Here is a 17,702-nt window from a genome sequence, read left to right as displayed (position 1 = left end):
TATCCCTCTACCAGAATGGTATTTTATATTACAATATTTTAAAAGAAAAATAAAGGAAGAAAATCAGCAAAACTACTCAATACATTGAAAATTTTTGAAATTTTGTGCAATATTGCATGCTTGGAGACCTCTAATTTCTATAAAGGGGTGTATGTGTGTGTGTGTGTGTGTGTGTGTGTGTGTGTGTAGATAGTATTTTCTCATATCTCTTTTTTACAGCTATGCTTTTAATTTACATATCTGCAGTATTCACTTTTGATTGCTATGGGGTGCTTTTTCCATTTATACTTCGTAGTTTTTGTAGATATGTTTTGTTGACTTTACTTGTTTTACTCTTCATTAGATGATGTAAATATTTCTATGCTTCTCTATTTTCATCATATTTTTCATTTGTTATAACACAGTAATGTTTCATAACATTTATGTAACACAATTTATAATCATTCCTCCATTGTTGGGCATATACTTTGAAATTCATTTCTCTGTAATGGCAAACAAACAAACAAACCAAAACAAAACAAAACAAAAAACTCCCAACAAACCCAGCAATTTTAAAATTGTTTTTAGAATTTACTACTAACCTCAGTTTATTCCAAGATCTTATGCATACATATGCATATATGTACATAGCTATAGCCAACTGCCCTCTTTCTTCCAAAATAGAAATTTTCTGCTTGGTGTCACATCATTTCATTCTTGAGAGTGTCACACTCCAATTCAGTTGATTTCCCCTAATAATTTTTTGAAGAATGGAATTTGTTTTTCAAAAATTTAAAGTATATTTTCAACTGTGCTCAGTCTTCCTTATCTTCTCTGTCAGAAACCCTAAATCAAAGTAAATTATTTGCTCTTGAGATTACTGATGATTCATTCCATTTTTTGTTAGCACTTCTTATCAAATAGGGAATTCTAGATAATTTATATTTTGAGTTTATTAAACAATGAGTTGTTGAATTAAACAAGTTCTCATTTTTCTTTGTCTTTGCCTTAAATATTGTTTCATTAATATGTTTTTCTATTTTTTAACCAGCTTCAAATTTTTTATTTTTTCTGATGACTAGAAGTACAATTCTCTTTCATTTCAACTTTTTTTATTATTTTGTTGTTGATGTGGGTTTTTTTTTCAAGTGAATTTTGTAACTATTTCACCTTTAAATATTCCTTTAGTTTTACAAGTTAAAGCTGTAAATTAACTTTTCTTGCTTAAATTTTTTATATTGGTTTTAATGTATGTCATGAGCTATTTCAGTTATTTAAGTTTTTTTTTTTTTTTTTTTTTTTTTTCTTTTCCCCTTTCTGTCTTTATGGCTCTATCCAGCTTTTGGTTTCTTTGGATTTTTACTTTTCATTCTTTTTCTTGTGTTGCTAATAACTTTTCTCTTCTTTCTCACTCTTGGATCTTTTGCTTTCTATTGTTATACAGATCCTTAAGGCTGAGTGTATTCAGCCTTCTCTGTGTTGGAGAGTTTGGGAGTTTAGTTGGCTCTTTGACCAATAAAGGACTGAATCCCATTGAGTTTCTAGCTCTCTTCCCCTTGGACACTGGAGCAAAGACTTTCTTCTCCTCTGTTCAATTCTTTATTGTCATCTTTTCCCCATCTTCCTCCAGGTACACTTTCTTTTCTTCTGTATATAATTCTGCAGAATAGTCTTCCAATCCTTGTGGCATATGATGGGGTTTATACCAAGTCACTGATGTGGGGCACTTGGCAGGGATCTTTTTAAGTAGACCCTGAAACACAAATCTATGAAGTGCTGGCTATGTCCCACATGCATGGGGCAGAAGTATTAAAAAGTAGAAGCTCTAAGTATTTTCATGCTGTTGTTTTATATCTTTTTAAAAAACAATGTATGGTGATTGTCTTTTTTTCTTGCTGATTCAAATTTACTTTATATTGGATCATATGTTCCTTCTTATGAATCAGCACTATGTAAGAAACAAATGTTTTGCCATTTTACCAATAACATCTATAACTTTTTAAAAATTTAAATTAACAGATTCTCTCACTGGTGATGTCATTCATATATATTATATGCACATATATATGTATATATATCATATCATATTTATCTATATCACTCAATCTGTACTGAGTCCAATACTTCTTTATCAGAACATGGGTCATTATGAGTCCTCTGGAACTGTGGCTGCTTATTGCATTGATCAAAGCTCCTAGTCTTTGAAAGTTTTGTATTTAAAATATTGCCATTCTTATAAAAATTATTCTCCTGCTTTTCCTCATTTCATTCTGCATTAGTTCATATAGGTCTTTCATAATTGCTTATAGCACAATAATATTCCATCACATTTATATATTATAAGTTGTTCAGCCATTTCCCATTTGATGGAATTCTCTGAGCTTCCAATTCTTTGCTACCTCAAAAAAAGATTATAAATATTTTTGTACACATGAGTTTTTTCCTCTTTAATCTCATTGGAGTAGATAAACTTTTAGAGTAGAAAGTAAAGGAAGCTGAGACTTTGTTGAGCTGGCAGTTGTAGCAATTGGTGAAAATAGAAGTACAGTCGATGATTTCTTTCTTGACCATTTTTTTTTCTTGAGCATAATGCTAGGAAAACTTCACTGAGTTTAAATTATAACCCCTTTCTTTAGTAAAGGACTCCCCACTCCCACAAGTTGAAAGTTAGGAGGAAAAAAGGTGACTGTTAGCTGTGAGTTTCATCAGAGACTATACTTCATACAACACCTTGATATAATAATTGGCTCAGCTTTAGGGAGTTTATTTTAGATAAGTCATAATCATTTTGAAGCCTCAGGAAAAATTGCTAATACACAGTCAGAGTAGCTAGATTTACATTTAAATCTATGTCTAGTTAACCACAGCCATTTTTGTAGTTGAGCAAAATTCAGTTTACCTTAAATAGTTGAGTAATGAAACAGGAGAATATTTATTGTGTGTGGATAAATAGAAATTGAGAAGGGAAGCTAAGGAAAGAGCTGATTTATTTTTGAAATTTCTTGCTTTCTGGATCTTCCTCTTTGTAATGCCTATAGAATCCAAGGAGTCTTCTCAATTTCTTCATCTCTGCTACAGTTCACTCCTCCCTTTTCCATGCTTGGGTGAACCTCTTGAATCAAGGCAGAGTGTTTTCTTCCACAATTCTGAGATAGCATCCCTCTTTTATAGACAGTGCTTAGTTCATGCCCCAGTCTCTCACATAATAGCTTTGATTTATTCAGGGTGTACAGGCGTTGTTCCCACAATTCTGATTGATTTGGTTAAAAAAAAAAGAAACTAATGAAGACAACAGATTCAAATGGGGTGGATTTGATTAGCATTCATTTTTATTTGTTAATTACAGTGATTTTGTTTTATTTGCTAATAAATTACAGCGATTTTGTCTAAATCTATAAGTTCCTGGTTCAGAGTTAAGAAAAAGGAAACTGGTTCATAGCATAAGATATTTCCCTAATTTTAGTCCTATGTAAGGGCCAGTAAATGAGAATCTTTATACTTTGGCTAATTTCTGATAATATTCTAGAGCATATCCTCTAGATTGCCTTTGAACTCTGAGAATTGGCAAAAGATAGTAAAAACTAATATGACTGTCCTAAAGTGAATCTTAAAGATAATATATTTAATTTTTCTACATTTCACTTATTATCATTTTATATGTCTTCTGTCCTTTGTAGCTAAACTATTCCAAAAGACTGTCTACAATAAGTGCCTCTACTTTCTCTCCTCTCATTCTCTTATCCCCTTTCAATGTCTTCAGACCTTATAATTCCTCAGAAGCTTCTTTTTCCAAAATTATGAATTATCTATTATTAGTTAATAAATCTAAAGACTTTTTTCTCAATCTCATTCTTCTTGAACTCTCTGCTGTCTGGCACTCTTCACTCTCTTTTCCTTGATAATCTCATCTCTGTAGGTTCTGGGGAAACTACTGTCTGTTGATTTACTTCTATCTGACTTTCTCTTCTTTGCTGGATCCTTTTCTAGATCATGCTCTCTATCCAAAGGTGTTTCTTAGCATTTTGATCTGGACCCTCTTCTGTTTTCTTCTCTCAATGTACCACTTCACTTGGTGAACACATCATGATTTAGTTATTGTCTCTGTGCTAATAATTCTCAAATTTACCTATGCTGCTCCAAATTCTCTGCTGGCCTCCAAATTCTCATCTTCGAGTACCTTTCAGACACCAAAAACTAGATATCTACTAGCTATCTTAAATTCAACATGTTAAAAAATGAACTTATCTTTCTCTCTAAAGTTTACCCAGCACTCCTTCCCATTCTACCCCCATTATACCTTTCATTTTACTTTAGAGGGGAATATCATTCTCTCAGTCTCTCAGGTTCACAACCTAGGAGTCATCTTTCACTCCTCATTATCTTTCATCATCCATATCTTATTTGTTACCAAGGCATATTAATTTCACTTTTGCAGCATCTTTAGTTTTATATACTCTTCTCTCCTTTCTTCATATTTGGAAAATTATAACAACCTGTTGTAACCTGAACTCTCTTTGGGCATAGTTCCAAATTGCTCTCTAGAATGGCTGAAAAAGTTAACCATTTTCTTAACATATAATGCAACTCTATCTACTTCCATTATGTTTTTTTGATTTCTTTTGAATGACATATACTGCTCCAAAACCAAATTCTAATCATGAAGCCCATTTAATCAGTCCTCAAAAATCATAGCCAAAGGAACTTAGGGATTATTGGGTAATGATTTCTTGGAATTATACCTTCTAGATGCCCTATAATTCCCAGAGTTAAAATTTATATTGATTTTATTCCTTTCCCTGCATAAATTTGCTTTATTTCTAAAGCACAGGATACTGTTTCTCCAGAAACTTGTCTGAAAGTTGGAGATTTTGTCATATCATTTATATATATGATATAGAAGGGTGAGAATTTATCTGTTGTTTATCTGAAGAAATATTTTCAGAAAGGCAGTTCTATGATGATACAGCTTTTGTATCATATTGTATTATAGTAACCTTGTAATGCCAGAGAAACTGAGGCAAGACAGAGATTAGTGCTTTTGTTATATTAATAGTAGAGAATTTGAACTAGTGGATAAATAGGACCCATGTCTGGACCCCAGCCAGCTGAATGAGATTCTTGTCTCAAAGCATCCAGCAACGAGGACAGAATTCCAGAGACTTTTATAGGGCTCCAGCTATCAGGGAAACAAAGGCAAGAGGGAGCAGAGCACTGGGTGAGTGGAAATTCCAGGAAAGGACCGTAATTTTTTAATTCTGACAGGTTGTGGGTCAAGAAGATGGTTGAGCAGGAGACAGGAGTCTAAGGCAGAAGATATCCAAGTATTTGAGATAAGCCATCTGGAGTTTTATGAATCTTTGGAATGTGAGAGTGGCTAGAGGCCCTAATTCTCTCAGTCCTAATGGCCAAAATTATTATATTCAGGGAAACTGAGGTATTTCAACTTGAGTCAGAATTTTGGGACATTCTAAATTAATAAGTATCAGAGTCAAGTGTACTAAATACTTCATTAGTGCCAGTAGAGTAGTCAAAAACCTCATTTAAGAAAGTGTAGAGACAGTTGTATTGAGTCACAGACAAAAAGGAACAGTCTAGTTCTAGGAGAATACGGCCAAAGTAGTTAATGTATTGTTTCCTATTTTGAGGTCTCAAGTAAAAATCAAATGAGATATTAAAGAACCTGTACATAGTAAGTGACACATAAATGATAGCTCTTTATTATTACATTATCATAAGGTAACAGATTATCAAGATTGTTGTAAAGAGCACTATTAGTCAATTATCAATCAAATTGGATGACTGAACAGGCTTCTTCCAACTTTTGAGTTTCTCTGATTTTGTCCAAATGATTCAAATAAATATAAGCAGTGAAGGTGGAGCAAGCCATTGTCTTTTCTATTTCCTCCTCCTTTAGGAATTTGGGAGAGGAGCTGGTTCCTTTGAGACCACATCTTTCTTTTCCTGCTAAATCACCCTGGAGTATGGGGTGGGATCTGGGGGTATGACATGTCATGTTTGGAACAGTTTTTGAGATTCTTCAGAAAAAGAATATCTGTGATTTTCATAGCATACCATTGCTTTTCATAGCACACAAGGAAACAAAAATGAATTAAACCATTTGCTCAACTATTGTTAACTGTTGTCGTTTTCATTTGTAGGTGTTGCAGATGATCTTTATGCTAGAGATTATACTTCTCCAGCAGCAGCAGCAAAAGAAGAAGGAGCTTTTTATACATCATTGATTTCTGACGTCCATTCATCCCAGCAGGATTCTATGTATTTCACTGGAATTCTTCAGAAAGAAGATAATCATACTACCAATTCAGAGAACACTGAGGAGCTGAATGCACAAGGCTCTTCCTTGCAAGATGCATCTGGCTTGGAATCTCATGGTTTATTTAGTTCTGATTCTGGAATAGAGATGACTCCTGCAGAATGTACAGACATGAATAAGACCTTAGCAGATCCCTTAGACCAGATGAAAGCAGAAGCTTACAAATACATTGACATAAGTAGGCCAGAGGAAATAAAACACCAGGAACAATGGGAATCAGGCCAGGAAAACAAGGACTCAGATTTTAAGAATGAATGTGCTGAAACATCACTAAAGTCAAAATGTACCTCTGAGCCCGGAACACAGGCTGCTATAGAGGTAAAGGGGGCCAAAGAACATTTATTGGAAGAGTCAACATTTGCATCCTATAAAAATGATTTGTTTGAGGATCAGCATTGTGTCTCCCTGGTTACAGCACCAGTCAAAATCACACTGACTGAGATCGAACCAGTTTCAGAGACTTCTAGCCAAGAGAAGACCCCAGAGAAGCAGGATACATGTCTGAAATCAAGTCATGAAACAGTGCCAACAGTCACTGTCTCAGAACCAGAAGATGACAGCCCAGGATCAATGACTCCACCATCTTCTGCAACAGGTAAAAAGGACAAGTATTCCTACTTAAAACAAAAACAAAAACAAAAACACCAAAAAAATAATCACCAATGGGTGGAATTTATATAATCAATAAATTACAAATATGTTCATTTGCAATATTCCTTTAAATAAAAGACCTTCTTAGGCAGTTTGGTGAAATCTTATAGGTCTTTTTTCAGAATTATATTTATAAATATGCAAAATAAAATAAAATATATAAGATTACAAAGGAAATCAATTATAGTGAAACACTGTGATACATCTGTATATACACATTTACATATATGCATATATGTATGTATACACACATACATATATACTGAAAATTCACAAACCTTGTTTTAAGTTGGTATGTTAATATTTAATATGCTAAATTTTATTAATATAACCATTAAGGAGTATGGAAACACATCTGTTCTGCCAAAATAGGAGATCTGGAATTTGCTTCAACTTCTTCCTTATGTTGGTTTATAAAAAGCTTCGTTTGGTTTTTGAGGGGGAGATTAGAGAATAAACAGTTATTAGTTAAACTTCAGGTGTGTATAGACTGTTAGGGCAGGGAGGGCTGACATGTATATTTCTATATCAGGAATTCTCAACTTTTTTTCTCTGCCATGGACCTCTTTGGCAGGCTGATAAAGCCAATGGACCTTTTCTCAGAACCATATTTTTAAATGCACAAAATAAAATCCATAGAATTACAAAGGAAAGCCATTATATCAAAATAATTATAATCTATTTTTAATTCATGGACTCCAGATGAAGAATCTCCCAATTGGGAGGAATACTTTGCTGAACCCAACTATTGCAATGAAACATCAAAAGCTAGTGTGATCGAACTGAGGATCAGGAGATCTGAATTCTAGTCTAGATTTTGCAGCTAACCAGCTGTAAGATCTTTGAAATTTTTTGTATGCTTTGAATGAATAATTCTCATATTTCAGATATTTGTTGAGAAGAATTTAATTAAGAAATTGTATTTCCTAGTCAATAACTCCTTTCCCTTTCATTTTGAGGAGGGAGAGATGGTCACCAGTGACTGTAATAAATGGCAATGAGGTATCCATGGGGGGAAAGAGAGGCCCTTGATGTCTTAGTGCTAAAGAATAGCACTAAGTGCTATTCTTAAAGTTTGACACCCCAAACACTTAATGGGGATTAAGGTTCAAATAATTTGTTAAATGTTTGACACACAGTACATATTTATAAATGCTTGTTTTCTTTTTCCCCCACATCAAGTAGCAGTCAGTATTTTGAATGGATCACACTCTAGCCTTCCAGAGCAGAAGAGCAAGGACACAGAATCACAGAATCGTAGCTGTCTTCTAATATTGAAGAGTTATCCATGAAATGGTATTAGAGTCATTATTCCTGTCTCTACAGAAAAAACTAGCAGCAATGGGTAGAAGATATAAAGAGGAAAATTTGAGCATGATTTAAAAAAAAAAAAAAAAAAAAAAAAGGTATTTTATCAGTGCCATTTGAATGCATATTGGGCTGCCTTAAGGAGTAGTAAGTTCTTTTTTCACTGGAAATTATCAAAGGAATACTGGATGATTACTTATAGTATAAGGTGTAGAAGGAATTCTGATCAGCTAGACTATGCACTCAATAGAGTGCTGAGCTAGAGTCAGGAAGATTCATTCTCCTAAGTTCAAATCTTTCCATAGACACTTACTAGCTGAGTCCCTGAGCATATCACTTAACTCTATTTGCCTTATCTGTAAAATTAGTTGGAGAAGGAAATAGCAAACCACACCAGTAACTGTCAAGAAAACCCCCAATAGGGTCTTGAAGAATAGGATATGACTGAACAACCAAAGTAGAGAAAAATCTAGTTCAGGCCTAGATTGCACTGAATTTTCTTAGAAATTCTAACTCTGAAATTCTGGGAACATATTCTTTTGCTCAAAAGCTTCTTGGAATTTTAGGTTCATTTCAAACTTTTTCCTCTTAGTTCTGGTTCAGTGGATAGTAATAGAGCTGGAGTCAGAACAACCTGAATTCAAATCTAATCTCTGAAAGTTACTAGCTGTGATCCTTGGGCAGGTCACTTAAGCTCCTTCTGCCTAGATTTCCTTATCTGTAAAATAGAGATAATAGCAGCACCTTCTTCCCAAATTAAATTTTTACAAAATGTTTAGCACAGTGTCTGACACATAATAGGTATTTAATAAATGCTGTTTCATTTTTTTCTTCTGCAAGAAACTTTTCTAAATACTTCCCAAAAAAGTATTCTTTCCTCTTGAATGCACACTACTTCAAACACTGATGTAGTGTTTATATTAATTTATATTTAGTTATTTGTATACTTGTCTTCTCTATGTGACTACAAACTCCCTGAAAATAAAAGCTATGCCTTATACTTCTTGGCATCCCCCTCAGAACCAGCTTAGGGCTATGTACTCTAGGGTGTTGTTTTCTTAAAATGTGGCATAATTTGAGAAGCAGTGGTACCTCTACTGCTTGGCTCCCTTGCTGATTACTTCTTGCATACTGTGTCAGAGCATTCTATAGATAGGGCTTAATTGGGAAGGATCTCACAGGATCTAATACTGTTTTTAGAAAAAGAACTAGGAATGCTAGGTCAGCATGAGACACTCAGACAGAAAGACAGAAAAAGACCCAGACCCAGACACAAAGACAGACAGAGAGAAGAGGGATAAACAGAGACAGACACACGACACAAAGAGACAGAGTCAGAGAGGTAGAGATAGAGATACAAAGAGAGATAGAGGCAGAAAAAGACACAGAGAAGAAAGATAGAGAAAAGAGAGAGACAGAAACAGAGAGATAGAGACAGAGAAAAACGAGCAATAGAAAGACAAACAAACAGAGAAAGAGATAGAGCGAGACAAAGACAGATGCAAAGAGAGATAGAGACACAAAGAGAAAAGAGGTAGAGAGACTGAGACAGATAGAGGTAGAGATAAAGACAGAGACACATAGAGAAAAGACAGACAGAAGAGATGGAAAGCTAGAGAGACAGAGAAAGAGACAGACAGACACACTATCCCAAAAGATACATTAGTGGACCTATGAAATCATTTCAACAATGGAATAGAGAGCATGGGTGGTCTCAGTTGTAGAAACCCTGTCTCATGCCTTGGAATTATGGAAATTGACTCAGCCTATTTTATAAAGATGGCTAGAATCTGAAACAAAACCCAATAGATATAGTCTGCGCATCTATTTTCTTTTGTTCTATCCTTTGCTCTTGAGCAGGGAGATGGAGAATATGAGAAATGTAGGTTCCAGTATCTGTGTTTATTTGCTTTTGTTCTTAATCCTGATCAGACAAGAAGTGTTTGAAAAGATAGAATACACCCACAGACATCTTTTCATTTATAATTTTGAAATTGAATTGAATTAAAAAAAAAAAAAAGATTGAGGAGCAGAATCATCAGCTATCCCATCTGGGCCATTTGAAATTTTCTCTAATCTTTTTTCTGAATAGAAGCTATATTTGTACCGAATGATTCATTACAATGAACCATTCAGGGATCCAATCAAATGGTTCACCTAGCATAGACTCTTCTAGAAATGATTACATTTTTTTTTTCAGTTTTTAATCATCATTAAACTATATTTTTTTGCTTCTGCATCCTCTAATTAATTTTTTTTTAAATTCAAGCTTGCATTTATTAAGGTTGTAGGATTTTAGGCTTAGACCTGGAATGGACCTCACAGGCAACCTCTTATAGAGTCGTGATTTTTCTTTATTAAATTTTTCTTTCTTTCTTTATTCTTTATTTCATTATTAAACATTAGCTCATTCATTAAAGATGTATTAAGTGTATAGGGCACTGTGCTGTGGAAGGCATGCTGATCTTCTGGAACTTGCACTCAAATCTAGTGGAAAAATAAAATTCTGGGATATAGTGGCCAGTGTTTAATAACCAGTCTCCAAAAAAAGTGTTCACCTTACACTTTTTAATCTGCATTATTAACATTTTGCCCATCATTTCTTAAGCTTAGACAATCAACAAAACAATAAAACAAATGTTGATTTGTACCAATTTCCATGATTTAAATAGTTATTTTGAAATTTTACCAATTGGATCTTACTTAGTGGAGTTGACTTCAGCATACCATCCCTAGAGAACACAAATCTAGATAATTATATTACATGATATTGCATAGTTAATAAAGAAACATTTTAAAACATATGCTATATATCAGGCATTTCTCTATCTCTGGGTGATACAATGACAAATCCCAAGGGGTAAAACAAAATAATGTGTGAGATATAAAGAGTAATAGATCATGACAGCATAGAATGAGGAAGGACTTCATGGAGGAGATACCATGTAGTTTTTCTCCAAAAATGAGCCAAGTATATATCCCCCAAAATTGGATTCACTATAAATAACATTCTACTTGTAGTTCATTATGCGTCTCTGCTTTTTAATAAATCTGAAGAGCATTTCAGGTTAAGAGGGAGAAGTTTCTTTAAATGCCCCTCCCATACTACCTTTAATTAAATGTTAAAATCTATCCTGTATCAAGCATTGGGCTAAATTCAGTGGGATAGGAAATTTAAAAAAAAAATTCGGAAGTCATAACCTTGGTCCTAAAGACCTGAAAATCTAGTTAAAGAGAAATAAAATGAACCCCTATGAACAATTTTATAAGGGCTAAATTGTGTAATCTGAACCAATGGAATTTTGAGTATAGAGAAAGTAGAGATAATAATAGCTCACATTTATGTAGTATTTTGAGGTTTGTAAAGCACTTTACAAAGACCACCTAGTTTGAATCTCACAGCAATCCTGTGAGGTCCATACAACTAATATTCCCTGTTTTCCATATTAATGTTTGCTGTAGTTATCGGAGAAGGCTTCATAGAGGAAGTGCCAAAGACTTGAAAGATTATTTAAGTCTGGTAGCATTATGACTTCTCTATGCCTTTTCTTGATGTAACTGTCAAAGGAAATAGATCAATCAGTCAATAATCATTTAAGTGCTCTAATACGTGCAAAGTTAGTGTTAGAAATTTTAAAGAAAGGAGGTCTAGCAATAGCCAGTATTAATTGAAAATCTGCCCTATGAAAAGTTCCATTCCACTCTCTCATCCACTTTTTGAGCAACCATAACTCAGTGTCCATATTATCATTCCCAGTGACCATCCTGGGAACCAATGAGCTCACTTTGAAGCTGAGACATTGATGGATAGAGGTGATGGTAAATACACAGGTTTTTTAATATTACTTCAGTGGTTCTGCTCCACTTATACACAGAATAACAAAAAACAAACCAGAAATCAAGGGAAATATTGAAAAAAGTTATGCTAAAACACTTGGACTTAGTAGAGTAGAATTTCTCATAAGCCCTTGGAATTGGGAAGGATCTCAGCAATTACCTCAACCAAAGTCTGAATAAAAATCCCCTGTACAATTCTTTTTCTAACTTCCATGTTATCATACACTCATTATACCTCTTTTAATGCAGAATCTTTTCAGACTTTAAGACTCAAAGAAAGAAAAAAGCAAATTCAGTCTTTGTATTGATAAATGAGTAGTTGTGTAATTTGTGCCTTCCCCTACTCATGTCCTGTTCATCTCTCCTGAAATTCAACAATTTTTATAACTGCTATAATGTTTAATGTCATGTAAAAAAAGTGAATATGCACAATCTAACTTAACAAGGACTTCATCTTCATTTGTGGATTAGACCATTTTGCTAAAGAAATGGACACATGAGGAAACAGATCTTGAGAGATGAAATAACTTAGCTGAGACCATATAGGTAGTAAAGTAAGCAGTAAAGTTGGAACTAAATGTAGATGCTGCAAATACAAACATAGTATGAATGTTTATTTCAGCTAAACGTTTCTCAAACTTTTTGGCCTCAGAAATATTTTATACTCTTAAAAAATTATTGGAAATCCTAAAGAACTTTACTTTAAAGAGTAATATCTATTATATTTACCATATTAGAAGAAAAACAAAATTTAAGCATGTGAATATATTAATTAATTTTAAAATAAGAATAATAAATTCATTACATTTTAACATAGATAATGTATTTTTTTCTGAAAAAAAAAAAAAAAAGACATTTTCCAAATGGGCATCTAGGTGGCATAGTGGATAGAACATTGGACCTAGAATCAGGAAAACCTGAGTTCAAATCTAGCCTCAGACACTTATTAGCTATGTGATCCTGGACAAGTCACTTAAATCTGTTTGCCTTAGTTACTCATATGTAAAATGAGCTAGAGAAGGAAATGACAAACCATTCCAGTATCTTTTACCAAGAAAACTCCAAATGAGGTTATGGGGGTTGAATGTGACTAAAACAACTCAACAATAACAAAATATTTTCCAAAACAAAATAAAAAAATTAATGAGGATGATATTGTTTTACACTTTTTTTTTTTTTTTTTTTTTTTTGCAAATCTCTTTAATGTCTGTCTGACATTTTAGAAAACAACTAAATTTTCCTATCTGTTTTTACATTCTGTCTGTTGTACTATGTTGTTTTACTGAACTTTGTGAAGAAAAGCCAACTATGCACAGATAAGTTGTTGGAAGAGGGACTAGTATTTCTTTCTTTCTTAGTTTGTTTCTTTTTTAGTTTCTTTCTTTCTTTCCTTTCTTTCTTTCTTTCTTTCTTTCTTTCTTTCTTTCTTTCTTTCTTTCTTTCTTTCTTTCTTTCTTTCTTTCTTTCTTTCTTTCTTTCTTTCCTTTCTTTCTTTCTTTCTTTCTTTCTTTCTTTCTTTCTTTCTTTCTTTCTTTCTTTCTTTCTTTCTTTCTTTCTTTCTTTCTTTCTTTCTTTCTTTCTTTCTTTCTTTCTTTCTTTCTTTCTTTCTTTCTTTCTTCCTTTCTTCCTTTCTTCCTTTCTTCCTTTCTTCCTTTCTTCCTTTCTTCCTTTCTTCCTTTCTTCCTTTCCTTTTCCTTTTCCTTTTCCTTTTCCTTTTCCTTTTCCTTCCTTTCCTTTCCTTCCTTTCTTTCTTTCCTGAGGCAATTAGGGTTAGGTAATTTGCCCAGGATCACACAATTAGCAGGTGTTAAGTGTCTGAAACAGGTCCTCCTGACTTCAGGGCTGTTGCTCTATCCACTGTGCCACTAGCTTCCCTGGAACAGGACTTTTAAAAGTCATCTGGTCCCTAGTTTCTTAAACTGTGATTTGTAACCCTCTATGGTTTCTCATAACTGAATGTGGGAGTTGAGAAATTATGATTTTTTTTATCAGTAAGCATTTGATTTGTATACTTATTTTATATATCAATATATCCAGGGTCATGTAAAAATTTCTCAGATGAAAAGAAGTCATGAGTAGAAAAAATTTAAGAGGCCACCTGGTTCTAGTCCAACCCCCTCACTTTTCTAGATGAAGAACCTGAGAGTGCAGTAATCAGCAAATAGCAAAGTCTGGATTTGAACCCAAATTCTTTGACAAACAGATTATTAAGAGATTCAGGAATTATTTATAATCCTTTTTTTAAAGTATGATGGAATTTACCAAGACATAAGTAGAGTTCTCCAGCCAATAGATTGGGATTTAGTGATAAATGCCAGAGATACAGCTGGGTGGTGCAGTGAATTTAGTCTTGGACTTAGAGTCAAGAAGATCTTGATTTTAAATCCAGCCTCAAGCATTTGCTGATTCTGTCACCCTTGGCAGAGCACTTCACCTCTATCTTCTTCAGTTTCCTTATTTATTAAGTGGGGATAATAATAGAATTTGTCTCCCAGGATTGTTGTGAGACTTAAATGAATAATATTTGTAAAACATTTTACAAATCAGGTGTCATCACTTCCACCACTTCCCCCTCCACCACTATAACTTAACTATTAACATCCTAGCACAACATACATGATATTTCTATGTTTTCCACTTCAACCCACGAACTCCTTATATTAATCTTCAGGCTTTGAAAAAAGAAAGAAAGAAAAATAGCTTATCCATACCAAGTTCAGGGCAGTTAGAATGATGTGGAAAAAGTCAAGGATCTGTGTTCAAATTCCATCTCTGCCCTCTGTGATGTGTTTGGTTTTGAACAAATCACAGACTGACTTTTCCTTATCTGTAAGATGAGAAACTTGGTACATGACCCCAAAAATCCCTTCCATCTTTAAATCTATGATCCTTGCTTGAATGGGCCCTGAAACAAAGCCTGGTGGAGCCAACTTTGTGGCTCAAATGCATTAGGGTAGGTCTGGGGTCTTTGCATCTAAAGATTACAAAATCTTCACAAAGGTTTAGGATATTCTTTCATCAGCATCTAAGTTGGACATCTGAGCAAAACTCAGTTAACTAGGAGAAAGGAAATTCTCCATGAGATAGGAGTATACAATTGTATACCACTGACTAATGGGCTAAATCCACAAAGTTTAGAACCCTAAAAGAGTTAAGTTGACCATAAGGAGAAAAACACCATGAGACATAATGGGGGGATGAGAGGGTGAGGAAAGATACCACGGGGCTATGGCATTCTTAATACAAAAGAAGTTCAACAAAGATGGTATGGGCTGTGGACATATTTATAGGAGAAATTTAACTTCAGTGGTTTGACATAACTTGGATTTCTGATTGAACACAGCAAGATGGGGTTACCCAAGACCTTTACAAAGGGTGAAACTATAAAGTTTAACTTGCCTTAGGATATAATCTTATCAGTACTTCAGTCTTTCTCTGTCAACCCCACCTGGTTACTTAGGGCCTCATCATTAAGTCAGAATTGACAAATAATCAAACATCAGAGGATCTAGGTTTGTGTCCTGCTTCTGCTAGTTATCCCCTGTGTGATGTTGGGCAAGTAAATTTACCTCTTTGAGCTGCAGTTTCATTTACAAAATGAAGAAATTAGATCAGGTAACCTCAGAGGACTCTTCCATCCATAAATCCTTGATTTTATGACAAAATAAACTTGTCCTTTCTGTCTAAGAGAATGCAAGAGTTGGAGTAAATGGAAAAGAAAAATAATTTACTTTCATTTATTTTTATATCGATAATAATAAGTTGAGAGGGCAATGAATAATAGGTTGTTTTGCTAACCAAAATTGCATTGTTGATATTAAAATATCTTTTCCAGAGAAAGAAATTACAAAATAAAATACTGACTTTTAGATGTCACATGCTGCAATAAAACATAGAAACTAAGATTTTCTTTGTAAAGAAATCATCAGTATTGGATTTCTTTTATTTTTTAATAGTTAGTTGCCTTTAGAAAGACATAATATTAATAATTGGACCGTAAAAGTAATTAGCTTTTATAATCAGGTGGCCTTTCTCTGTGCCTAACCTTGGAAACAAGCTAGATTTTTGCCTGCAAGATTTTGTTGCTAAAGAAATGATAAAGCATCTTCTCTAATAGAATTTTGTTTCTTCTGTCTGTCTGTCTTTCTCTGTATATGTGTGTGTTTGCCTTCCCTGTCTCTTTCTCTTTGTGGAATAATAGAACCATCTGGCGCAGAATCCCAAGGTAAAGGAAGTTTCTCAGAAGATGAACTTATCAATGCCATCAAGGAAGCAAAGGGAATAACTTTGGAAACCACTGAAAGTCCGCAGATGATGGGACAGGTTCCGGATAAACCAGAGCCCCAAAACAAGTCTGGACCACCAGCTGCTCCTTATCCCTTGGACCATGAAATTAGCAGCGCTGAATCTGGTGACTCAGAGATAGAGCTTGTCTCTGAAGATCCTCTGGCTGCAGAAGAGGTGTTGCAGTCTAACTACATGACTTTTAGCCATATCAGTGGCCCCCCACCATCTCCTGCCTCCCCTTCTATACAGTACAGCATCCTGAGAGAGGAACGAGAAGCTGAACTGGACAGTGAGCTCATCATTGAGTCCTGTGATGCCTCCTCTGCTTCTGAGGAAAGCCCCAAAAGGGAGCAGGACTCTCCCTTGATGAAACCCATTATCATGGACATTATCAAGGAAGAAAATAGCTCCAGGACAGAGAATCTTGGAACTTCCGAATATGATGTGAACAACAGTGCCAAGGAGAGTAAAATGAATAGGCAAAACCTGGCAGAGTCAGCCTCGTACCTGAAATACTCCTTTGTTTCCCCCCAAATCAGCACTGAGCTTCTTTTGTCTGAAGGCAGAACTGAAGAGCTAAAGGGGGAAACATCCCAGAAGAAAACAGCTGATGTGACAGGTGTTAGTCAGAGTAATCGGTCTCCAAAGGACTCTGGGCAAAATATCTGGTCCTCACCCCCACTGCTGTTTTTAAATAAGCAAAAAGGTAATTTCAAAGCTTTTATGGTTGAAACAACTTTTTTTTTTTTTTTTGGCTTGGGTATCCTTTCTTTCTCCTAAAATATGAAGTAGACCAAAATATTCTTCCTCTCTTTAGTCACACTCCCCCATTCCCCTACCCCCATCTCCTTAGCTTACTATTTATTAATAGATGGTTTTATAATTGGCCAGAAAACAATACCCAGAAAGGAGACAATGAAGAAAAAGAATTTAAATTCACAGCTGGAATTTGGGTGGCTGAATCAAGTGCTCTGAATGGCTCCTCTGCTGGCAGAGCCCATTCGTCCATAGTAATGAATTGTTTTGTATACATTCTCAGTTTTTCTGAATGGAGTAATCTCTCTTCAGCTGCTCTAAAAACCCTCTAGTATTTTACTTTGGGCCTGAATTTCCCATTTTCTCATTATCTTCTAATTCCTTTTCCATTTTCCTTCCCTCCAATCCTGGATGATAAAAATTTTCTCTTATAATCACAGGGCTGTAGTATTTGCCTTTTTTGTAAGTCAAGTAGTCTCTAGTGGAGGATTCTCCTGATGTAGATTTCCTTTTTTTCTACCCCCTCTCCTTCCTCAAGAACCACTGAGCC

General features: G+C 34.5%; 1 protein-coding gene across 2 annotated transcripts in view; it reads left to right on the top strand.

The window, feature by feature from the left end:
- The window catches only part of RTN1 (reticulon 1), a 261,922-nt gene that overhangs the window by 93,285 nt on the left and 150,935 nt on the right, over positions 1-17,702 (top strand). For both annotated transcript variants that reach the window (XM_074290254.1, XM_074290256.1), the window contains exons 2-3: positions 6,138-6,908; positions 16,311-17,102. In XM_074290254.1, the coding sequence (XP_074146355.1) occupies positions 6,138-6,908; positions 16,311-17,102 (1,563 nt within the window). The remainder of the gene's footprint in view (positions 1-6,137; positions 6,909-16,310; positions 17,103-17,702) is intronic.

This window comes from Sminthopsis crassicaudata, chromosome 2 (genome assembly GCF_048593235.1).
Source record: "Sminthopsis crassicaudata isolate SCR6 chromosome 2, ASM4859323v1, whole genome shotgun sequence".
In the NCBI taxonomy this organism is placed as follows: domain Eukaryota; kingdom Metazoa; phylum Chordata; class Mammalia; order Dasyuromorphia; family Dasyuridae; genus Sminthopsis; species Sminthopsis crassicaudata.
The sequence above is the reverse complement of the archived record's forward strand: the minus strand, read 5'-3'. Positions and strand labels throughout refer to the sequence as shown.